At 38.9% G+C, this 26,257-nt stretch overlaps 2 protein-coding genes across 6 annotated transcripts in view; both read right to left on the reverse strand.

Moving 5' to 3' along the window:
- Positions 1–13,217, reverse strand: part of LOC117432258 (ubiquitin conjugation factor E4 B-like) — a 28,608-nt gene extending 15,391 nt beyond the window's left edge. For 2 of the 5 annotated variants that reach the window (XM_059002604.1, XM_059002603.1), the window contains exons 1-7: positions 12,921–13,217; positions 9,188–9,392; positions 5,528–5,663; positions 4,704–4,791; positions 3,949–4,093; positions 3,396–3,624; positions 3,085–3,237 (exon numbers count right to left, since the gene is read on the reverse strand). In XM_059002604.1, coding sequence (XP_058858587.1) covers positions 3,085–3,237; positions 3,396–3,624; positions 3,949–4,093; positions 4,704–4,791; positions 5,528–5,663; positions 9,188–9,392; positions 12,921–12,944 — 980 coding nt within the window. In that variant the 5' untranslated portion in view covers positions 12,945–13,217. The other 3 variants (XM_059002606.1, XM_059002605.1, XM_059002607.1) reach the window with 2 other exon arrangements.
- Positions 13,218–16,179: 2,962 nt separating this feature from the next.
- On the reverse strand, positions 16,180–26,055 carry LOC117425808 (nicotinamide/nicotinic acid mononucleotide adenylyltransferase 1-like). The gene is made up of 9 exons (XM_059001771.1): positions 25,876–26,055; positions 25,449–25,608; positions 23,298–23,481; positions 23,004–23,128; positions 21,734–22,129; positions 19,168–19,290; positions 17,607–17,785; positions 17,151–17,252; positions 16,180–16,460 (listed from the first exon to the last, which is right to left on the reverse strand). Exons 2-9 carry the CDS (start codon positions 25,561–25,563, stop codon positions 16,407–16,409), a joined length of 1,278 nt encoding a protein of 425 aa, XP_058857754.1. The 5' UTR covers positions 25,564–25,608; positions 25,876–26,055; the 3' UTR covers positions 16,180–16,406.
- Between the last annotated feature and the right edge of the window lie 202 nt (positions 26,056–26,257).

Here is a 26,257-nt window from a genome sequence, read left to right on the forward strand (position 1 = left end):
CCAGGCACATTATGCACAGTGTCAACATGTGGCTGTCTCACCATTAACATAAAGTAGGAGAATGCAGCCATTAATGTAATATGTTAGGCTAATGTCACCAAAGTTAGCTGTCTGCACGTGTGGAGTAAAATAAGAAACCTGGAACTGAAAAGGTATTTTAATTACTGCTAGTAACAGATATATTTTCCAGTCAACACTGGAATATACATCTATAAAGAAAATAGATCATTGTCTTCTGTATTGATTACCGTCCTCAATTATGATGAGTGCAGTGTTCCATTAAAAGATATACACAGTAATACAATTTGAAAGCTATGGAAAAATGCTCCCACTGCCAACACAGTACTTGCATTACGCTGAGAGGTCGGTTTCAAAACACTGCAAGCAGAAGAATGTTTCCATAGCTTTGGAGACTCCAAGAAACAAATAAGGAAATAATGTTATTGTTAAATTAAATTAAATATAGCCAGTAAGAGTATACAAAAATCAATCCAGCACTCGGGTCATGCAGCCACCTTGTGAAAAAATAAGATAGGCATACAAAAAAATAAATTAGCATACACAAAACAACTCTATCCACATAGCACTTGTTTTTGTATTTTTACCATCAAAATCACCAGTAATATTTCAAGAGGCCACTGATATTTCAAGAGGCCACTGATCTACTTGTAAATTACATCACAACTATAGGGAACCAAAACAGCTTAACGGATTTTAAATGAGGATTGTTAAAGATTAAGAATACAACTCCAAAGCGTGACATAAGAATGTTTTTTTTTTTTTTGTTTGTTTTTTAAGAGCCAACAAAATTATGTTTTTTACAACTGCATCAGCACACCTGTTTTCTCACTCTCCAACACAGCTAAAAATCACCCAGCTTCAGAATATAAAACAAGGAGACTTCCTTATTTTAAAACCATGAAATACTTTGTGCTGCGTCACCAGTTTAAACCTGGTTATAGAACAGAAAGGCTCATTTTTGTTAGGGGACAATCACACTAAATGACTTTGTACCCCTTGTTAGTATTGTTAATGCTCACATTTATTTCTATAATCTGCCTGCAATCTTTCTTCTTGGATTTTTTTTAATGATAAATCACATTAAAAATTAAAGTGATGCCAAGTACAAGCAGGTCACACTTCTCGGAGCACACCAGTATACGCGGTTAGTTCCTGTACTGTATGTCCAAGCATGCCAGTTACTGCACACTCAAATCACGCAGGTACCTGGACCCAAACTGGACCCTAGAAAAATCTTCATCCTCTGCCTCATCATCACTGCTGTCCTCAGAGACATCAGAAAGGGCAAAGAAGAGGAGGGAGAGGGGGCTGTCGTAGATACTAGGGCATGGAAGGGAAGAAATAATGAAAGAAAAAAAAACAGGGACAAAGAATAATGGAATGAAATAGGCAAAGAAGCACGAGTAAGCAAAGGTAAAATGAGCCACGAAAGAAAAGAATACGGGATTATGCAACCAAGAGCTTTATACAGCAAGCAATAACAGCTTTTTTGCATAACAAAAATGAGTGCAAATAATGAATTTCCACGTCAACCTAGACAAAAACAATTGACCCTTCTCTAAATTAATCAAGCCCTCCAGAGATATCATTAGGCAAAAGTCAAGAAGTGAAAAAAGTTATGTTTTTAAATGAATTCATCTGTTATTAGGACCAGACAATGATTATAAAAAAACAAACAGTCATGTATGCAGGTTGCACTTCAAGCCAAAAACATAAATCAGGGTTAGAAAATAAATTCCATCTACATGCTACATTCAAAATTTGCATATGCATGAGTATGTGAGTAAATGGGACTAAAGAAGACACCTCTATCTAAATGCATTGGGTTTCAAAACAGAGCCACCATAATTTTCTATTACTTTATTAACAGATTTGTTGCAGCACCAATATTTCACCGAAATGCCGTCAGAGAAAAGTGTCAAGAATATTGAATGCTTCTGACTCCTTATTTTAAGTGGTGTCACAGTGAAAAAGCCTCCAATGAATTATGACGGTTGGTCTATTTAGCAACAGCCACCTTGTCTACAATGCAAATCAATTTCAGCGTACAAAACGCGTAGTTAATTTAGCTACATTTTATTCCAAGAACCCAAAAGAATGCACATCCTTTTAATAGAAAGCAAGCTATCCTTGAGCTATGCTTTACCGTGCCTCAAACTAAGGATTCTAAAATGAACTACCCTTACATTAAATGTAAGAAATATAAAATTTAAACCAAAACCTACTCTGCAATATTATTAGAATAATAAATCAACCACTCAGTACATTAGCCATGTTGTTTTACATGCATGTTGATTTGTCACTATTTCTTGTGAACTTTGTCACAATTTACTTTTAAAACAGGAAATGAAATGACGGTAATTGAATAAATTTCAGTTAACAGTCAACTTTCAAGCGCTAGCAAGTTCTGCAACACTAGCCACAAAAAAGTAGTTGCTTATTTATTTCCAGCAAATGTTGCCCCTCTAGTACAGTGGCAGTAAACTGATTGAGCATGTTAAAGTCATGCTGTTTAGGAGATACCTTAAACCAACTCAGGCAGAAACCACAATTGAATTTGTATTTAGGTTCACCGAACAGCAGCTTTGTTTTTCTTTTAAATATTGGAGTGGATGACCAGTTAGTTAATCTGGCTGGAATTAAAAGAACTGCTGGAGTATAAAAAGCACATTCAAAACAAAAGTTAGTTTGTCAAATCAAATATATATTAAAAACAAGCACGCTTTGAGGAGCAGTTTTTAATTGTGTGTTAATGCTTGCTGTTCACACTGGCCAGTGGGGAAATACCTAGAAGGTATCCTGTTTATGAGGGAGGGTCGTTGAGCCGCAGTGCTGGGAGAGCCTGGGACTAATGGTGGAGGCAGCGAGGTGGGCCGCCGTGGCCTAGGAGAGCTGGCTGGGACAGCCTGGGGACTCGTAGCCATGACTTGTGGACTCCGGGAAACAGAAATCCCAGGGGAGGAGGAGGAGAAAGCTGCAGTGGCTGGAGGGCTCATGGCTGTGGATCTTGGGCTGGGAGAGGTGGAGAAAGCCCAGGGGTAGCCAACAGCATATGGACGGTACCTCTGGGAAATGGGCAGTGGTGCTGAAGAACTCGCAGGAGAGGAGCGGGAGGTGGGAGACGGCACTGTCAAATGGGCTGAAGATTGGGATGGAGATGGAGAAGTCATCACAGCAGAGGTGACTGCCTGCGGATTTGGACTAGTCCCGTACAGACTACAATAATATTGCAAAACAAGGAAGCAGTAAAACAAGTTAGATATAACTTTTACACTAATTCATGTTTCCTAGTGTGTGTGTGTGTGTAATACATAAAATAACTTTCTAGATTTTCCTTGTATGTGTGTGTGGTGGTGATAAAATCATTCACTTGCCTTGAGAGAGAGCTGGCCCCAAACGATCCTACATTGGTAAGCATGGGGCTTGTTCCTTGGCTCGAGGAAGGGTTCAGAACCAGATGTCTTTCAGGAGATTTGGCAGCTGCAGCGATTGGCTGTGATGTAGCGGTCAAACTGGCAAAAGGGTTGTCCTCTCTCGCTTGTGTGGACATCATGAGAACTTCCATTAAAATCTGGCCAATTAAGTCCTTAAAATCTGAACAAACTTGAAAAAAAAACAAAAAAACAATAATCATCAAGTCTTGATCATTTTTGTGCAACCAGGAGAAATTGTCAAATGAACAACTTGCAGAACACAGTATTCATGAAATAAATGCCATTTTATTGTCTAATTAAGCCAAATTTGTTCTCCAGTGTAAATTAATTTATGATAATTGAGGAGTCGTGTGGTTTTATCACACTGTTCGGTAAAACAACGTGGGATCTTCCACACTATGATGGAAGTCTGCATGCCAGAACTGTATTACAAACATTAGAAATCTGAAACATATGAATTAGTTCTGTTCTGTGAAAAGCTCTCCCACTATACCGGCTTTAGGATCCTGTGTGAATTCAGCAGCAAGTAACGGAAGGAAAATGACATCCCTGTCCCTTTCCTTCCAGGAGACTCTGAGGATCTTACAGATGACCTGGAGTGCCTGCTCCTCTGACACTTCAGAGTCCGAAGAAGATTCCTTAAAAACAAATATGAGAGGCATTAAATGAGTGAATGCGATTAATTCATGATTACCAATGCCTGTGTGTTTTGCATCTGGACTGAGGGATTATCCTGTTTTTGAAATTCCCTGTGCATTTGCAGCAGAGACTGTAAGCGAAGGTCATTTTACAGTTGCGGGGAAACAGGTTTGAAATAACTTAGCATTTAAAAAAACAGAAGGATTAAGGAAAAACAAAAGCTGGCAGATTTATTTGCAAATGGAAATACGACTGCAAGTGTGTAACAGGATCAGAAGGGGTTACTCAAGAGGAAGGACAGCAGCTCGGATAGCCTTCTGAAGAAAAAAATTGGAATATAAGCAGTTCGAGGAGATCGCAGTTCACACTGCTCGTTCCATTTGTAGCAAAACTGTACTTAATACTAAATATGGCATGCCTTCTCTTAGCTAGCTGACCTAAATTTGTCTGCCTTATTTCTGTCTTTACAGACCACGGCTTGCACAGCACAAAAATGTCCTTGGTTTCTTCTTTGTGCAGGAAAGGTTTCTCCTTAAAATGCTTTCCTTGCTACAAAACAAATAACACTATGTCTGCCCATCACAGTCCACCTAATCTAAACATTCTTACCTTGTCTGTAAGGCTCCTCTTTTCTCTGCGGTCACTCTCCTCAACCTCCATATTTTCAATTCCTGAGTCAACATCCACCTGGGACATGCTGTGCAAGCAAAAAGGGAACCTGGTTAAACTTACCGTTCTCCGTTTATGGTCTTGAGTTGCATTAGTGCTAAAACTGCTTTAAAACACTAATAGTTTACAACATTCAAAAGCATTCCCCGACAGCACACCACCTTAGAAATATTCAAGAAAAGTCAACTTCTTGTATATATAAAAAGAAAAAAAAACAGATCTTGCACAGCTCCCAAGTAGGACATTCTAGACTACCAGGATGTCAGAATCAGTCTAAGAGATTATCCTACTGTAGGACTGTGATAATGAAAACATATTTGTTTCTTGGTTAGAAGCTAGTTAATTTGCTGCTGTTGAATGGGGCCTCTGTTTTAAATTCAAGAAGGGCATTCCACCGTCTCAAAAGCTCTGCATTGCATTTTAAATCAATGCAAAAACATCCTTCTTGTGGTTACTGAACAATGGAATCCAGTTCAAAAGCAAGAGCTACAATATGAATGGTTGATATAAACTCCCAGGTCTTTTCACTTCATTTATTACGCTTCAACCCAAATTAAATAAATTTACCAGACAACGTTAAAAAGTTAATGCATAGTGTTAACTACCACCTATCTAGTGTCTAAAAGTATATTTTACTCCTGAAGTAAGACAGCAAGCTATGCATATTGCAGAACATTAAGATTTAAAGCTACTCAATATTTTTTTAAGTCAGGTGGAAGGCGAATGTTGCCATTGTTTGTTGCATAGAGTACCAAGAACTTTACCTTTTTTCACAGGAAACACTGTCGATGTCCATGCTCTGAGATCTGGAGAGGGTCTGGGATTGGGTTTCCAGGCTGTTTGAGGGAGAGCTGCTGAGAGAACTCACCCCCTCACTACTCTGACTCCGGCAAGCAACTCCTGGGGAAAATAACAAAAATAACCAACATCCCTGGAATTAGCGCTTGGCTCCTGTTAACAGTTGTCCATTTTCACCTGAAATGTTCGGTGTGTAATCTTTTCCATCTAAAGGCTGAAAACAGAAAATGAATTACTGTTAAGTTGAGGAATAGCCTTAGTGTTAAACAGCACAAGCCTACCTTGATAGCATCCATGGAAAGAGGCTCTTAATTAAATATGGTGTCCGCAGGTAATCGCTAAAATAAACACCAATAGAGCAAATTTCATCCATGGTGTTAAAGCAGTAATCCTCTTTTTACTGTACTGCAGGACTCATACTTAAAGATCACAAAGATCACTACGCTGTGCTTTAGCAAACACACTATAGAACAGCAGCACCTAGACACTAGCAAGAAAACAACTCCTTTTTAATTTAGATGGGCTTACTGATAATGCCATGGATCAGCTGCTCCAGGATTTCTCTCTCCCTCTCAGGATTGCTCAGCCTGGGTTTACTGTACTCTACATACATGATGACATGCACCTACTAAAGCTCTGACAGGGCTCAGCATTCACAGCCTGTCCCTCACATGGCATAGTCAAGAACCTTGCAATACAGAATGCCACATAATGATCATCCCAATAACCATGCTGCCCTGTACAGCTACAGTATGGCCAAATGTTTTGCATCACCTAGAATTTTAGAATGGAGACAAAAAAACTATATGAACATAAGATCTTTTATTTAATATCATGCAATCAAAGAAACTACAAAACGAGAACGCAAAAGTCTACCGGAAGCCATAATAGTAGTACGGTATTTCATGTTGGATTTTGATGCGTCACATTTTTCAATTTGTCAGTTTCATGAAGTATATGGAAAACTTCAAAACGGTATGGAATTCAATATGCTAACATTATTCAGCAGGTTGCATTAGTTCTATAGGGTGATGGCCATAGCTGTAGGCTTCATGAGTGCCAGATGAACACACATCACCAAGCAAGCAGAACATTGCAAAAAAACTGGAGTTTACAGATTAATGTACAACTAATCAATAGGCAAACAAAATTACTCCAGTCAAAAATTGAAAAATGTAATTAAAAACTAAAACTAGCCAATTCTCCAAGGTCCTGGGGTTAAACAGAAAAAGGTACTCTCATTGTGTCTTACAGGTCGATTTGATAAACCAAGAAATTCTGTATCATCGTACTCCTATTTCAAGTCTGACAATCAGATAGTTTAGCTCTTTGGATAAAACACATTGGGTTCAACACATATAAAAATATATCCTACATCACTTCATGATAAAGCTAGGGCACCCTTTACATGAAACAAGATTAAACCTCAACAAGTGTTAAGGAGGTTGTCCCATTACTTTAAGTAGAAAAATGTTGTAAGCTTAATAACCTTGCTGACCAATGCTTAATGCATGTTAGCCGGCATTGAAAGATGAGTCTTCGTATCCCATCAAGCTCCTTTTCCCTTGAGGACACTGCATCACAGAGGAAAGCCATCCACCCATGCCATCAGCTAGACGAGGCACTAACACTGTTCATATTTCAGCGTCACTGTGGATAAAGATTCAGAAGCTTTCTAATGATGGGTAACACAGCGCATTGGTTTATCTGACCAATTCTGAAGGTTTATGTAAGATCGCTGCTATTACTGGGTAAACGAAACAGATGCACACTGACAAAAAAAACACACCTGCAGTGTCTGAAAGAACATGACCAGCAGCTTTGGGATGACTCAAGGAAACAGGAAATTGAAATAAAGACAGACCCCACACGGTTTTCCAGTACAATGTCAAGCAGGTACACGATTTGACTGACACCTGATCAGCTGTCCTAGATTGGATCCAAGTAAACAAGGACAGCTTCATGCAGCCAAACTCAACAATTCAAAACTTGTAGTTTTGGCATGTACAGGCAATAACATTCTAGGTTCCGCTACAACAGGAGAGCACAAACACAATATCACTTAGCTGGAACATTAAACTATGCTGCAGGGTTTCATGCGCATGCCTTTCAGAGTCACTGTTTTATCTCAAGCATAGCTTAATCTGGAGGCCATGCAATCACTGCATTAAATGGCGCATATACCACAAAATGTAATATTTTTAAACCGGCCTACTAGCTTAAGAATGTACTACACAGACAGCAAAGGTTTTGCTTAAATAAATAGAAGTTTGTACAGAATCCAAACAATTTGCAATGCTGGTTGAAAATACAATAAAAAGTTAAAGGTTTTTCTGAATGTTCTTATGGCAGTCGCTTAAATCAATGCCTTAGTATCTGTGAAGACTACAAACGCAATGATGCGCATATCAAACAGTCTTTACATGTGTAAAAAAAGCAGTAGCGACAGGACACGAGGAGCACAGTGCTTTCTTTAAGAAATGTTCAAGTATATGTTGTATTCAAACTGCCATACATTAATACAGCTGCATTTTGTTAAAACAATTGGGCTGCCTCATCTTTTGTCCCAAGGAAGAGATCTTATGTACAAAAACGCTTGAAACTCTAAACAGCAAATACATTTGTGTTTCCATTTCTGATTTGCATGTTTGATTAGCACTTCAGGGAAATCATAATTCAGTAACACATGCAGTTTCATGGTACCTCACTAGGCTATCCGCATAAAAACGCTGTTCCACTGGGACTGGCACAGACCCACAACTTCCATCAATGCGTTAGTAAAAGGATATCAGTTCAGCAGATATGACTGTAAATCGGGTTTTGTGACACAGACAGAATTCCACCTTAACCTGACTGTCTGAAAGGTCAAAATAACCTGGGTTTTACAGTGCACCATTTTTCAACTAAACATTACAGTACAGAATATACTGTTATAAATGCCTGTCATTAACTAATTAAGCAAGTTACCTGATTGCACAGAAACCGGCACACATTAAAAATAAATTGGAAGTGAAAATACTGTGTGCTTCTTAATTATGTCTTACTGTTGTCTCACTGTAAAGTACAGCACTTCTTTACATCAAATTGTTATTTTTTATTTTTATAAAATGTAGTGTGCCCAATCATTTTACTCCTGATTTTCTCCCCAATTTGGAATGTCCAATCATTTTTTCCCCCCCGTCACTGCAGCAAATCTCCACACAGCTTAAGAGATCCAAAGGTTTAGTGGGCGTCCTCTGATCCCACGACCGAGCTAGCTTCCGCTTCTACACCCAGGAACTCGAGAGCAGATGTCAGTGAGCTACCGGCCTCTGGAGGACAAAGGCCAGCTCTATAGGTGTCTGCTTTTGAGCTCACTGGTTGCCTGGCCAGCAGGGTTCGCTGTAGCACGATGAGGAGAAACAGTCCCTGCCGGTTTTGCTTCCCTAACCTACGGGAGCGCAAGAGCCAATGCGACGCTCCCTTTGGAATCTCCAGCGAAGACTGTCAACTCCTCACAGCCAGGACGTGAACCTGCGCTGCATGACTCACCCTGCACACCACGCGGCTGTGCTTTTACCATGTGAGCTACTTGAGGGGACCGTTTACTAAACCATGAAACATTTGGTACACAAACAGTCCTATACCTGATGCACCGATGGGAGACGTAGCAGGGGTCATGCTGTGAACGCTGAGCCCCAGGAAGTGGGATGGGCCAGGCGCAGCTGGTGAGGGGGCTGTGGGAGGTCCAGGAGGGTTCTCTCTCTGTGGAGAGGTGAGGGGAGTGCTGAGAGGGGTGGTGGGCTGAGAGGTCTGTCCGCCTGCGAGTCGGGCAAGGCGTCTTCTCCGGATCTGGAGGAAAGAAAAATAAACCAATATGGAAAGTTACTCTTGTGCAGCCTTGGATGACTGATTATTGTATATTTCAGGTAGTCAAGTCAAGATTTGGTTAACCCCAATTTACACCGCATAACAGGTACAGCAGATATAAAAAAGGGTTACATTGCAAAATGTGTTCATTGCTACTGATCCAGCTTATCTACATAAATCAGATTATATGTCCAATGCATTTCCTGGAAAGACTTTGAACTTTTCTAATGATGAACTCCAGAGAACATCAAGATACAGGAAGATTTGCTGTGGATCAAACCCCCATGCTGTGTACCTCTCACACAACTAGGGCGCTAGTAGAATTTACCAGGGTTGAACCACATCTAAGATAAATTGGTTAAGATAGAAAAAGCAAGGGCCCAACATGACATCCACCTCAATGAGGTCAAACAATGGAGTAGCAGAAAGGGAAGACAAGATGGTATTACCAGTGTTCTTCTGTTCATTTTGTATACTGTTTTTCAATAAAAAATGTAATTACAATGTAATTACATTTAAATGTAATTTAAAAAAAAAAATGGGGGGTTAAGCCACATACCACATTATGAATAATAAAAAATAGTTACTGTATGGATAACAAGCACAAGAGACTGTTCCTAAACCACATACCATAATGCCATCAGAATACTGAACTCATGACAATAGACTATCTCACTTGAAGTGACTCTTTGCTGACCCAGCTATTCCGAACATACTCTGCTGAAAACAAGTCTGTTTAAAGGGACCCCCCCCCCAATATTGCTATTCCAAAACTTAATAGGAAGTGAACGTAGCTATTATTATTATTATTATTTATTTCTTAGCAGACGCCCTTATCCAGGGCGACTTACAATTGTTACGTTATTTTTACATACAATTACCCATTTATACAGTTAGGTTTTTACTGGAGCAATCTAGGTAAAGTACCTTGCTCAAGGGTACAACAGCAGTGTCCCCCACTGGGGATTGAACCCACAACCCTCCGGTCAAGAGTCCAGAGCCCTAACCACTACTCCACACTGCTGCTATATAGCCAACATGAGAACTGGCCGAAAAAAAGGGGGGGGGGGGGGGTAAGTTGTTTACTCTCAGTGTAAAGTGTCACAGTGCAGTTTCATCATCAGCTCAGTATGGAGCAAGCAACACATGCGACGTAGGTTTACCAACAGCTAATAATTACTGTTATGGACCATGCTTGTTAGCTGAATAACCATACCATCTTTCATCTTTATCTTTCAGGTGATAATAGTTTGATAGGTGATAATCTACATTTTTTAATTATTTATTTTAAGTCAACAATTTACTTTTCTGATTTAAGTTTTTCTCTGACTATGTTCAACTTCACAGACTTATTTTCTTTCTTGCATCAGATTTACCTAAAGCAAGAAATGAAACGGCACCTGTCCTGTTTTTGTATTGTATGCCAGTGCGGTGAGCAGTGTTTGCCAATGTCTATTACTGATGTTATCACCTGACAGCAATGGAGCCGGGGAAACATAGCTTCTGATTTCCCAATTCTAAGCTAGCACTGGTGGACAACAACTCTGCTTAACTCAAGTGCTACAGTACCCACTCCCTCCCCCACTCCCGGGTGGCATCACTAATCTAGAACACTACATTTCCGTGGCTGAGGAATCTTGTCTTAATACAGCTCACACTTGATGTATGCAGTGTTTTTCTTTGATGCCAGCATGTTATGGTGGTCTCTGTCTATCTATTTTTCAGGGAAAAAATAAATACATTTGGAAGACAACATCAGCATCTATCAAGATTTAATTTTAAGATCAGACACTCTTAATGGTCACTATATTGATTTATGGGGCATGGTTTGTCAGATACTTCATACTGTATCTGGTCAATGTTTGAATTTGTTAAGCTTCTTATATTGGAGAGATTAAACATTTTACCAGGCTGACTAATAATACAATTCATTTCCCTAGATATGGTGTGGTTTACGACTAATATCAAATCTTCGCCTATATACTAAGAAACGTTATGGCAGGAAAACAACTGCATATAAAATAATAAAAGATGCAAATACTGTATCAATAGAACATGGCTATCAGGACGATTTGGTCAGAATAATGCATCACAGTTCTAAAGATTAAACAACCCTGTGTTGTAAAAATGAATTACTGATATAGAGGGACGCAAAAGAAAAAAGATTTAGCTACAAATTATGCAAGTATATCCCAGCTACATTCCTAATAGGGTCAATTGTAATCTTAAAAAAAAAAAAAAAAAAAATCTTATCCACAGTATCTGAGAATTAGATTCGATAAAAATAACTAGTACTGTATTAATCAGATTACATAAAATGCTTACTAACAAATACAAAAGGTTAGCTAAATAGCAAAAGTCAGAAATACTTACAAGCCAATGTTTTTAAATACCACACATTACAAACTTACAGCTGTAAAAGCTACCAGGATAACTGAAATCTAATTTTCACATTCACCTATTCTTATTTTGTAAGCATATGTATTAATAAGTACACATGAACAACAGGAATGGTGAAAATGTTCACATTTAACAACCAGTACTTCAAGAACTAGTGCAACTTCCTGATGGATGTCAGATTCACACTGTCTTCACAACTATTGTATATTGACAGCATTGAACAGGAATACCACTATTGATGTTTTTCATAATAGACTTCTTAACAAACTTAGTTTTAAAATAACTTAATATGAAATACTCTTACCCTTCTTTTACAGAACGGGTGAATAGCACCATGGTCCCATTAACGCTGGCACAAATGCTTATCAGCCAGTCTATTCAAATAGGGTATGGTGTGAACACCAGAATACGTTACATAATTTGGTTTGAATGCTCAATCAAAACAGTAACTTCTGTTGTCACATTAACTTCCAAATGAACGAGAAAGCTACAAGTACCAAGTATGAATGTATATTTTTGAGATAACCTACAGTAAAATGACTTGACAAGCAAAAACTGCATTTAAAGTTAGAACATTTAGAAAATTGTTGTTTTGTGAAAATGCGTATCGTGCATTTTAAGTATACTTTATAAATGATGTATGGTTTTAGGAAACGGTGATCGAGACAACTGTGCTATATATATATATATATATATATATATATATATATATATATATATATATATATATATAATATATATAACATTTATTTTTAAACGACGTACCGGTACGCATGACGTTAAAAAGATGACTGCAAAATGTGTAGCAGTAATTAACAGTTGGTGTGATTATATGTTTAAAAAAGAACTAATAAATATACTACTTTAGAAAGCCATAACCTATTTTCTAGCAGAAGAAATGCATCCAACCAAAATAAAACTCTAAACAGATAGCGAACGGACAAAGACCAAAAAAAAAAAAAAAGAAAAAACCAATTGAATAACAAGTTATATATTATTTGCGTGTTATAAGTTAATGATGGTCAAAGAACACTATGTGCACACATAAGAAGGGTAATAATGTGAGTATTCTATTTAAAAATAAAATAATAAAAGACAAATTCATCTTACCTCATCAGCACTCAGTTCTTCCATCTCTTTCCTTTTAATTTGTAATGTCACTCTGTCTCTTTAATTTAAATTGAACAAAAGTGCATAGTCTAAAGTCGATTAGATTTGAAATAGGGGCGATTGTTGTCTGTTTGTGTATAAAAAAAAGCAGTACATATAATTTAAAAACGGTTTTCTAATCGCTTTCTGTCAAGAACGAAACAAACACACAAAGTATTATTCATCAAAACAACAAGGCGGCCATTTTGGTTCAGAATCACGTGACCGGGGATTGGGGCGTCGATATCTGACAGGTGGTGAGAGCCAATCCGATGGCGACTTTAGTTTTGGGAGCGCAGCAACAGGGGCAGAGGGGTGGGGCTTATTCTGACGCTGCCCATGTCGTCCGTGCAGGGATGGGGTGCAAATCAAACGTTGTGCCCCCAGTAAAAAAAATTAAATTAAAAGCGGTAACAGGCTAGTACGGTACCTTTGAAAATACATACATACATAAATAAACATTTTACAGGTATACAATTCAGTTTCTACCACCTTGGGCCTTTCCAATAATAAAAAGAGCAATGTGATTTTGAAGGCTTTTATTGCATGGAATCTACTCATTGGGCTGAGGTATACTGCACGGTAAAGGAGAGTCCGCCCTTCGCTCAACCTTAAACTGATTGGCAGAATCCTTCTCACTCCTGCTGGTGACCGATGCTGAAGGCTGCAGGGGGCTTGATGTCCAATGGATCAGCAGGCTCTGTGTTGAATGTCTTCCAGGACACAGTGCTGTGTAGAGCAGTGTGAGTAAAGCAGCTGCATGCACTGTTTGATGAGCAAGCTCATTCTAAAGTGCTGTACCTTCAACTGGGATTGCATTGGTATTGGGTCTGTACTGCTGTTGCAACCCCAAGCCATTCAAACAAGGGAACGCTGTCTCTTTTAGTGCATTGGAACGCAAGGCAATAGGAGTTATAAACAGGTCGACATCTTGTTACAGGTGCAGGCCTAATGCACTTTGATTCAATGGATATTATTCTGTTGGGGGGTCATACAATGATTACATATAGATCGGTTCTGAATCTTAATGTAAAGATGCACATTTTAGTATTGAAAGCCGTAACGAGACAGCAGAGGGTATGATACTGCAAGGTAAACCTAAAACTGTATTGTTAAAGTGACAGGCAGTTGTATTCAAGGGAAACATACATATCTTTGACATTTATCCAACCCTTACATGAATACACCACAGCCTTCTGGACACAGTAACTACCTTGAGATATTTTAAAACGCTTCTCCACCAAAAAATTGTATTGTATACAGTACTTTCTGCATGTCAATTCCAGAAAGTTAATGTTTTGTTTTTTTTTACCTATAGTATACCTACCCACCTCTGCTTTCTCTTATCAAAGTGGCAACCACACTACATCATTAATTTGATCAGCCTATTAGATTCTGAGACCACTTTCCTGTAATTAATATATACTGTATAACTATTTATATTTCCTGCAAGACTAAAAAAAAAATTGCAGAACAGAAAAATCTACCGGGAGTCTTTATTCCAGGTTACCTCACACAATGATGGATGGGTAGAACACTTTTTTGCTGTTAAAAATAGCTAATTCCTGCAGGGCTATATTGCTGCAGAGTGAGCCAGCTGAAGAATGAGACAAGGAGGAATATAAGGTGCGCACAGCCGATATAAAAACCTTCCTTTTGCTCTCCGCTCTGCAGTGTGCCAAAGCAGAGGGAGGGAGGGGAGCTCCCCACAGACACCTGTGTTCCCCAGTCGTCCTTATAATTGCTAGTATTTATCTGTAACCTTAAACTCCAATCGGCATTCATGTGTGTCAACCAATGCATTCGTCTCTCTTATGACTAGCTGTGTTTGAAGTGTGCGCCATAGAAAAAGGCATCGTTTGATTGGTTGTTATGTACAGGGTAGGAGGTTCAATTGAAAGACCATGGGGTTTGCTTGTATTGTCAATAAGTCATCCCTGAATGAACCTATCCAGTTTCGTTTCCCTGTCACACAGGTCACCATATGGCCCTAGGTTCACAAAGACATGCGCCTCATCTCACTAGCATGTCACCCTGAATTGCAGCATTGTACTATAGAGTGTTCAGAATGTAAAGGAGGTATAAATGCAATGTGTAGCTATATGTTCTATCTATAAATGTGACTTTGTACTGAGTACTGGTGGTATCTTTATTAACACAGAAACAGTGCTATTTTATCAGCTGTACAATTGGCATTAACACTAAATGTACAGCCTGTGAGATGCCTAGCTCAGTCTAATCAGCTGGTTTCCATTAACCCTGCAGCATTTACACTTAAACATTTTGTGATGTGTCCCCGACTGCAACTGCCTGTTAGTGATAGGGGTAGCCTTGGGCGCTGTATAATTGAAGCAATCACTGCAAGGGATACTGACTGAGAAGCACAGGGGGCTGGACAAAAACACCTGCCATGATACTGTCAAGGGGTGTAGGGCTTGCCATGGGCAGCACAGCTGGTGTGGATATGTTACCACCTCTAAATCCCTTCAGGGAAGCTGGGGGTGTAAATATGCAGCAAAGACTGTTCCCAAGAATGGCCACCTGAAAAGCTGTTGTATTTTTCTCTGTGGTTCTCTAAGCTATTTCTTTTTTGAAAGCGACAGCACACTTTAGAATTTATGATCAACAACACACATCTGGAAATGACCTCTGTGTTATTCAGTCTGTATTGTACTGGCCACAGTTATGTAAAGACCTGTTTATACCCATATATTATTAGATACAATAAAAGGGGATTCTGTAACTAAGACTTTTGAGCATTGTGGGGGACTAGCTCTTTAAAATCCTGGTAGTGTGTTTTTGAGCTCCATCCATTGTACTGGGTTGAGAAGTTGCTTCTTTGTAAAGCCTGCTGTTGCTGTGCTGCCTGAGCTGCTTACCAATTGGTATTTCCTATTTTAACCAGCTTAGAAGAATCAAGGGAGAGTATAAACTAGAACGTGATCAAAAGGCGCCATCTAGTGGTCCAAGTTATGCATGGCACACCACTTTCTTTTTCTAATTTCAGTGTTAACATACTGAAACGTTGTGAAGCTGGTTCTCTTAAGCGAAACAAATTATATAACATAATACAATGTTTTTATAAAGTGTAAAAAAAAATGTAAAATGAACTGGTAACAGTACTTTTTATAGATTATGTTCTTAAACCAATTATCCTTAAATACATATTTGGCTGAGAAAATACTTCATTGGCGTTAGCAGAGAGCAGGTCTACAGCATGTTTCCTGTTGAATTCTATATTCTTTATAAACAACTGCAAAGCATTTAAAACAAAGAAAAAACAAAGTAACGATTTAAAACACAAGAAAAGTCCAACAAAATGTGTAAAATAACGTATATGCTATCCTTCTTGCCTGAACAATTAAAAAAAAATTTAGAACCAACATACAGATGGACTAATACATATTAATTACTTTTAAACCACTAGCCCCCCACAAGAAGCATTAATTAATCAGCCTTCTTATAGACTTGCTTGCAGACTTGATCCTCACAGGATAGTTCCTGGAAAAGAAAAAGCAATTATGTTAGTAACATTTATACAGATGGCAGGGATGGAAAAAAAGACTCCCATTGCATAGCAGTGTGATCCATTCCTGGTTTAATAGACACCTGAACTTTTTACCTATACACTGTGGCTAATCAAGCTTGTACTGAGACCTGGAATGGGTGAAACTGCTATGCAATAGGAGTCTTAATTTAATCCCAGACAAGGACAGGTTCCAATATACAGAACCCATATTCTTACTCTAGCAGGGTTTCCCCAATCCTGGTCCTGGGGACCCACTGCTGGTTTTCATTCCAACCGAGTTCTCAATTACTTAATGAAACCCTTAATTTAACTTATAATTTGCTTAATTGGCCTTTTTACTTGTTTTCAGCTCTTAAAACAGTTTCAAGTCAGTAACTTGAACTTTCCAACTGTTTGGGAGCTGAAAACAATTAAAAAGGTCCGATTAAACAAATGATCAGTTCAGTTAAGGTTCTAGTTAAGTAATTGAGAGCTCAGTTGGAATGAAAACCAGCAGTGGATCCCCAGGACCAGGATTGGGAAACCCTGATCTAAAAGAATGCCCTAACCAAGTTTCATGCCAATTGGATCAGCTGTGCTGCACACTTCCTGTCATCAGCCACAGATTCCCTAATTCAATGCACTCGTTTTTTTTCTTATGCATTTGGTAAAAGAAACCACACCAGAAACAGCTGGTCTCCCTCGATCCAGTGTATCCAGCCTCGGTTATTCTTCTCTCCCTTTTGCACGCAAACAAGTCTGTCATTATCCCACGTAACTAGCGTCTGCGGAGAGAAATTAAAAGGCATTTTTCACACAGAGTTTAAGCAACGTTCAGTTGGACTATGGCAGTGATTTACAGGAGGATTCAATTACAACAAAATCTTTCCCCTAACACACCTTGATGGAACGCACCAACACTGTGATCAATGCTTCTCTTTATACAAGCTTTTCTGTTGGCAGCGGCTGCCCTCTCTCACACTTAAAAACAGCCTCTTTATTGCACAGAACCAAGGCAGTATGGGTGTGGCTTCCATACCCCCCCAGTGTAATTTCCAAGTTGCTCAGATGGAGGAAGTGACATAACAAGCACCCATATGCACATCCGTTCTAGTGGCAGGTGGAAACCCAGCCCTCACCTTGCACTTGCGATTGTCCAGTCCTTTGGTTTCCTCGTTGAACTCCACCCCCACTGTGAACTCAGCGTTGTAATTCCGAAAGGAGCTCAGAGTCTGCACGTGGAAGAAATCCCCTTTCTGCTCAATCACCTTTTGGGGCTTCAGCATTTTAGCGATTTTTCGAGTAGCAAAATCAATGCCTGGAATTAAAGAAAAGAAACCAGGGCCAGAAATAAGCCTCCTATTCAGGGATGGAAAAAAGCAGTTTGAACCATTCCTGGTTTTACTATGTGTTTAATAAGACACACCTGAGCTTGTTACCTATACACTGTGCCTAATCAAGCTTGTAGTAAAACCTGGAATGGGTTAAATTGCTATGCAATAGGAGTCTTATTTCCACCCCTGCTCCTATTGCAGAAATAAATAATAATAATAATAATAATAATAATAATAATAATAATAATAATAATGCATAACAGTTCCACCCATTCCAGGGTTTACTGCATGCTTGATTAGCCACAGCGTAGTGGTAACAAGCTCAGGTGTGTATTGTAGCAAAACCAGGAATGGATCAAACTTCTAAGCAATGGATGTCTTATTTCTGTCCCTGGAAACTTAACTTTATAAATGGTATGCCTACCTAGGTCTTTATCCTCATAAAAGTCCTCCTGAGTTCAATACAAATTCAATGAGCTGTCAGGCAAAATGCAAACAAGCCTGCAGCTTCATTATAAATGACAAATGCGCTAAACAGATTTAATTTCACTTGTCATAATTGATAACATATTTGCTGTGTTATTCACATGATGTTTTCAATTCTTAACATAACATATTTCTAAACGGAATAGTTTGACAAATAAATAAGGAGGACACACACGAATTATCACTGGGTAACAGCTTCCAAATACAACTGCAGTGCTTTGTTTCAAATTCAAAAGATTTACAGTGTAACGTGAACTAGTCGGGTCTGGCTGAGGGTGAAAACTCTGACCTTGAATGAAAAACTCAGGCACCCGGACTCGCTGGGTAAGTCACGAGTTTCTGGTGCCGATATTTACCATGGTAATCTGTGCTTTAATTACTAGCGTGCTCAACTACACTTTTGCCATGGTATACCACAAAAAAAACTTTTATAAGGCAACTAAATGGAGATTGCGTCTCCTAACCTTGGACTCGCCAATTAACACAAGGTAATTTACCCAACACTCAACCGCTGCGCTTGTCTCGTTATACGAACAACCAAATGGTAATGATCCTATTAATCTAATCACACGATCTAGTCACATTATTACATATTCCTTCTAAATTAATAATCTCCAAATCAGTTGACTCCGAGTAAGGCAAGTTACAACCCAATCATATGACTGGACGTGCTTGTGATTATAATAACGAATGTACAAAGAGAACGAGGTCAGTGAGGATATTTAAATCGCCACATATAACGCGACTAAAAGGTCTGTGCTACATATTGCAACTGATTCCGTGGTAAATAAATAAATTAATTAATTAATTAATTAATAAATGTCCTAGTCCTACCTGACCTGCAGACATAATTAAAACTTCGTCCACACTTTGCACTCACCCAATGCTTGCATGTAACCTTCAAAGTTATCATTGCTAACCATATTCCAGGTACCGTTATAATCGGCAGGCATGTTAGAATTCAGTAGAGGACAGAAACACTCTTCAAAACGAACTGCCGAAATGTGTTAAAAGGAGAGTGCAGCTGAGGTTTCTTTCGTGTGCACTTGTATTTGTAGATTGGGGTAACCCTGCCCGGACAGGGGAGGAGTTGACTGGAGGTACTCCAATTTTATTTGCAGTTAGTCTGGATTTGTTAGATAGGTCACGTTCAGAATGTGGAGCAAATGTTAACTGATTTCAGTGTCCGATTTACGACTGGAACAGCGTTTCACAATCACAGTTGAGCAAGCTATGTATATAAAAGCTAGCCACAGACATTATAATATAGATGAAACTCCACTTAACTGCCAGAAACAGACTTTACCATGGGTCGGATTTACAAACCCATTTCTATGCAAAGTTTGCATTAAATAAATAATATATATATACTATAATAAATAGTGTCTAATAACTAATGTAGTGTTTTAAATTCATATCTTGAGTTGGTTTATGTGAACCACAAAACGCCATGGCACCTGTAATGAACACTATTTGCCGTTTGCTCTATAAAACTATGACGTAATTTAGAAAACACAATGGCACACAATTGAATTACCATTAGAAAGCACGATATGGTTTCGATATGGTTGATTGGCGTCATTGTAGGTGATAGTTGACATGCAACCGCCCCCTTTTTATTATTATTTGAAATTAACATCCTTTTCATAAACTATGGACACACATTAAAAACCAATGCCAAGTGTGTTAGATGTCAGTTGGCTTTCAGGGTAAGCACACAGTCACAGTGCAAGTAAAGTTCAGTTTGCAATTTAACCTTTACTGCTAATGAACTGTTTCAAAGCAAAGGAGGCAGGAGGTCAGCAGAAAGATTAAACACATGCAGTGTAACAGCAGTCTTTATATTTATCAACGTGTTCAAAGCCATTCTTCTTATTATACAGCACTTATCATATAGTCTGGAGCGGTTACCGTGTTTGGAACACATGCTATTACATTGAGAGCATTACATGAAGCTAAACCGTGGTCTGTTAAGGTGTGCGTAGAGCTCTATCGGAGTTAAAGTGCTTCGCTCAGCAATACTTGTTTCTGTCGCAATAGCATGGTTACCCGATAAAAGCGCATTGCTTCATTGAAGAGAGGAACACAGTAATTACTGGAAAGTTATCTTACTCCACATTATTCATTAAGGTACTGCTTTGTTTTAGTTACAAGATACACAGGGGCAAACTAAGCAGAGTGAGGATAAGGTGAACTGTGTTATACATAGAACGGGGAAAACACATACTGTTTTTTGTACTGTTTCAAAACAGTACAAGCAGGGGTGGTTTGCTGTAATGGCATCCAAATACGACATCAAAGGTTAGTAGTTATTTCATTTGAAATGCTGTAATTTGCTTTTGGTAGTGCTTTGTTATTTGAATAGCAAGTACAGGCAAACCACATGACAATAAAATCAAAATTCAGTATTAGTGCTGCGTTCTGCTATAGCAACACATCATCCCAATTCACCAGTCCTTGAGCCATTTACTGCCATTGTGTTATCTGGTGTTGCCCAATGCTTGCAGCATATGAGCCAGCACACAGAGAAGCAATCCAATTAGAACAGCAAACTGCTCCAAACGGAGCTGCAATTGAAAAATAATCGCTTGGACCTTTCAGGCAGAAATATTAATAGAATGACCAATCACTTTCAGCTACTTTTGGCTGTCACTTATTTATTACATCAAGGGTTGCCACGTCTGTGAGTTCAATCTGAGTCACTTATCCGCCCAGCAACAACTGGTTTTACTCTGAACCAGGTGAGAGTAGTGATTTGTTCTGAACACTGTAATCTCTTACATCTACAGAAATTTAAATATATAAAGAAACTTGTAGAATGCTTTGTAAAATCAATCATGTCAGAGAAATCAGTCATGATTTTATACTTTTTTTTTTTTTTTATTAAAAATACAAATCTAACATTTGAATCCAGTATTACCGAGAAAACACACTATGCAGCCCAAATTTTACTTGAACTGTAGGAATTGCTATTGCAATTTTTTTTTTTTTTTTTTTACCAAGTTCACAGTACGGGTTTAACCCTCAGTGTGACTGTGTAATCACAAACCAGCATGCAGATTTAAAGGGGCTTCATTTGTCACAAAAAGGAAAAGATAAATGTTTGTAGTGTATTTATTTTATACTTAGCACAAAGCTGCAAAGCTAGTGTCCTATCACTATGTTCAATATTACATTCAATATTTTGTGTTTATTTACTACTTATTTCCTTAACCCTTTTGTGTATTCTGTTATGAGAAAGTGTGGTCAGATTCTATTTGTGTACAGGTAGTTTTAGCTGCAATGAGTTAGGGAAATCTGTTTGTCACACAAACAGTTATCTTCCTGGCTCTACTTGCAGCAGTGGGAGGTTATACATGACAATTTAGCTCAAGAAACAAAACAAACATTTTTTAGAAAAGTCTCCCCCTGTTCTGAAGTAAGTAAAACCGGTATGACACCTGATCATTTTGAAAGGTTGGCGTGTTTCTGCAATGGTGCTAGTATAACATCAGCATTCTTTTCCTCGCTGTCTGGGCTGTACAGATTGTGACTCTGAATGTAGTCGAGCACAGGCTCTGGTAACAGGTACTTGACGCTCTGTGCTCTCCGCAGGGCGCGGCGGATCCTGGTGGCCGAGATGTCATTCGTTATCCACTCGTTCACCAGGTGAATGTTCTTCTTGTGTTTCCAGAGGAGATCAGACTGGTAAATGAACCTCTGAGCATCGCTCCCGGATCTAGTGACGCAGACCAGCCCGTACTTGCCCACGATCTCAGCAATGTCTTCCTCCTTCCACAGGTTCGGGGTGCCGAACGTCTCCAGGAGGTCTGCGCCGCACAGCAGCTTCAACTCAGGAACAGCTGGGAAAGATACAGGCTTAACTAAACAGCATGAAATGGGGATTTGTGGTTTTTTCCTTAACATTGCGTGATGACTGATTTTGGTTCAGTTTGGTATTCCATACTTCAAGGTCCTTCAAATTTGCACTTCTTGCAGTCACTATCAAACCTAGACCCACAGTTAGCAAAACACTTTTCTATTTGTTAAACTGTAACAAAACTACAAAGTTTTGGAAACTACCGCCCTACAGTCTGTATATATATTTGATGCATTTAAAATTACAAAGTGAGACAGTTTCAGCTATCATTTTTTGCTAAGATTACTGGATTTTTGTATTAAATGCTTTGTAACGTGTGTTTTCTTTTTAGAATTCGTATAAACTTAGCACTAGAGAAAATGATCGCTGAAGCGGTCTCACTGTGTAATTTTAAATGCATCAAATGTATATACAGACTATAGGGCAGATATATGACTCCATGTTTTCTAGTTATCACTAGTTTGACCTTTACAAATCAGACATCACATGGTGTATTCCACTGACTCATCTTGATACCAGTGTCACTGAAATCATTCAAAATGTAATCTTTTATGACTAACACCTCTAACAGAGCTAGTGTTTTTTTCTTTCTGTAACACACAAAACTTCAGGGTAGCTTTTTGTATTGATTTGAATGGACCCCCCACTGTTCATATCAACTGAATAGCCCCCCACATGTGCTGGGTCCCTTTCTCTATAGAACTGAATCCCTGAGCAGAATCTCTGTTGCTTCCTCTCACTGGCATCTACAGCAAGACCATGGCGTTTTGAAAGACTGGATGAACCAGCTTGATTATTGACATACTGCACTCTGTAACAGAGAGAAACAAGGTTGAACATATTGTTATATTTTTTACCAGTATTCAAGAGCTTCTCCGATACTCCGCCCTCGCTGGCCCTAAGCTTCCTCTTTTTGCCTTTCTTCACATGGTCAGCTTCATCTTTACACTGGCCAGACATCAGCAATTCTTCATGGTGATGCCTGCAAGGCATTGCATTCACGGATCAGCTAACCAGGGAATGGCATTAGGACACATGGCAGACAATCATTCTAAAAGGGGATGCATTCTTAATGTCCTTGTGAAGAAGGTCTTAGAAAAAGGACAAAATCCAATGCTATGACAATGGCAGCTCTGCTTGTCTATAGTTACCGAACAACTTTGGCTGTCTCCACCCATTCCTCTTGCTCGCTCTCCCATGGGTCCACCTTCACCCAATTAGAACTCTCTGAGGCCAGCACTGCCATGGCAACACGGTGATACGCCTCAATCAGGCCTTTCTTCTGGTAGCCATCGCCCACTGGGGAGATGATACCTTTGACAACTTTGTATTTTCCTGAAACAAAAAATAAACACATTTACATATCTACAAAAGTTTTGCATCACCTAGAATTTTAAGATTGAGACATCAAGAGAATTTAGATTTTTATTTAACATCATGTAATCAAAGAAACTGTAAAATTATATTGCTAAAGTCTACTGGAAGCCATAATAGTAGTACAGTATTTCAAAATTTGTTCAATTTGTCAGTTTTTCGTTAAGTATATGGAAAACTACAAAGCGGTACGCAATTCAATATGTTAACGTAACATTATTCAGCAGGTTTCATTTGACTTTATGAAGCAAAATTAGTTAATTCTATAGGGTGATGCTAAACTTTTGGCCATAGCTGTACATATGTCCAGTCCCAAGCAGTTGGGATTAGTGAGCTTCTACTGTACTGGGAAATGCCTGTGTTGATGTCTTTGTTACACAGTACTGAGCATGTGTGGCTCCATTGAAATTGCAGGATGTACACACTGAAATCTCATACACTACATATTATTATTATTATTATTTATTTCTTAGCAGACGCCCTTATCCAGGGCGACTTACAATCATAAGCAAATACATTTCAAGTGTTACAATACAAGTAATACAATAAGAGCAAGAAATACTATAACTTTTGTTCAAGCAAAGTACAAGTGTGACAAACCACAATTCAATAATTCAGCAGATAATAGTGATAGTTACATCAGGATATGATTAAATAGTGATAGTTACATCAGGATATGATTAAATACAAAGTACTACAGGTTAAACACTTGGCAGATTACAGTATTCTGAAGTACAGGATTAAATGCAGTAAAATAGGGGGCAGATAAGATAAAATAAAGCACATTTACATGAAGGGTGATAGTGTCCCAGGATACAAACAGAGGAGTTCTACAGGTGCTCTTTGAAGAGGTGAGTCTTAAGGAGGCGCCGGAATGTGGTCAGGGACTGGGCAGTCCTGACATCTGTAGGAAGGTCATTCCACCACTGCGGAGCAAGGGTGGAGAAGGAGCGGGCTCTGGAGGCAGGGGAGCGTAGCGGAGGTAGAGCTAGTCTTCTAGTGCAGGCGGAGCGGAGAGGTCGAGTGGGGGTGTAGGGAGAGATGAGGGTCTGGAGGTAGCTGGGTGCAGTCTGGTCAAGGCATCTGTAGGCTAGTACAAGAGTCTTGAACTGGATGCGAGCGGTGATCGGGTGCCAGTGGAGCGAGCGGAGTAGTGGAGTAGCGTGGGCGAAGCGAGGCAGAGAGAACACCAGGCGGGCAGCAGAGTTCTGGATGAATATACATACTGAAATCTCATACACTACACAGTGAAATCTCATGTGTAGTGTATGCGATTTCATTATATAGTGTAAGCGGTTTCAAGATTTCCCTATGTCGTGTATTAGATTTCAGTGTGTCGTGTATGAGGTGTCTGTTTGAATTATGTCCCTAACGGTGCCTTACACATTTTTTGTGTGTTATAATTAGGGCTTCACATTTTCAGAGTTTTACACAGACTTTTCTACCCTACTTTAAAAATGCAATTGATACCTGTTAACCATTCGTGTATCTCAATCATAACTGAGAAACGCGTGCGTTGTAAAATTGATTTCATTGACATTTATTTTTCCTGTGAAACAACTAATAAATGGGCTTTTAAATCGTAAGTCTTACTTTTTCATTCAAAAGCAGAAACAACTCACCTTTATTCATCTAAATACAGTTAGGTAAACCCGTACATTAAATCAATTATACTACTGTATAAATACCGTTCTCAGTTGTGATTGTGATATGCGAATGGCTTAAAATGTACCAACTGTATTCTTAAAGGAGAGTAGAAAAGTCAGGGTAAAACACCGAAAATCAGAAGTCCTAGTTACAATTCTTGTTGGAAGGTAGGGTGTGTGTGTAATATATATATATATATATATATATAATATATATATATATATATATATTTTATTCGAGAACTCATACAATACATCATCAGATCATCGAGTGAATCCTACCAGTTTCATGCAGGTGATCTCGGGCCAGTTCAAACAGTCTCATGTGCATGTTAGTAATGGGATTGAAGGAACCGCAAGCCAGGAGCACCACTTCCGTTCTAGTGTCCGCCTCCATGTCGCATTAGATCCAAACTTTCTGCTCTAGGATGCAAACGCAAAACTGAAAGAGAACGAGAGAAAGAAAATAGAAACGTGTTATAGAAAAAACACTCGCTGGACCTGAATACTTATGTTTGACTACATGCCTATCATTACACTGAGAATGAATTGCGCAAAGTGTATTCAATGACAATAAGGTACAATTTACTCAACACAAGCAATTAAGGTTAACACAAACCAGTGAACTACAGTACAGAACAGTGGAATAACACATTTCTACAAGATACAAAGTTTTTATACAAAGCATGACGGCTTGATCAAAACTCACCGATTTATTATTTGCTTTCTCTTTACATTACTCTAAAGCCCCTTTCACAATGGCACGCCTGCTCCGGTTACACAACCCGCGTTGTGTAAAACCACGTCCTCTGTAGGCAGCGACCCACCTACCTCAGGATTGGGTGGAGCGAGACATGAACTTAGAATATCATAGAAAGCTATTTCTTGATGAAGCTGATGAGACACCAAATGCGGGAAATGCAAACCAACTAGAATACAACACGCCTAAATAAATCACATTTTACATTCGAATTGAGAATGACCGAGGGCCAACGGTGCTTTACAAAAATAAAACATTTAAATCGAACAAAAACTAAAAAAACAATGTGAATGCTTTTGCGAGAGAAGACGAAACCACGGTAAAACTGAAA

This window comes from Acipenser ruthenus, chromosome 27, assembly GCF_902713425.1.
Source record: "Acipenser ruthenus chromosome 27, fAciRut3.2 maternal haplotype, whole genome shotgun sequence".
Lineage (NCBI taxonomy): Eukaryota > Metazoa > Chordata > Actinopteri > Acipenseriformes > Acipenseridae > Acipenser > Acipenser ruthenus.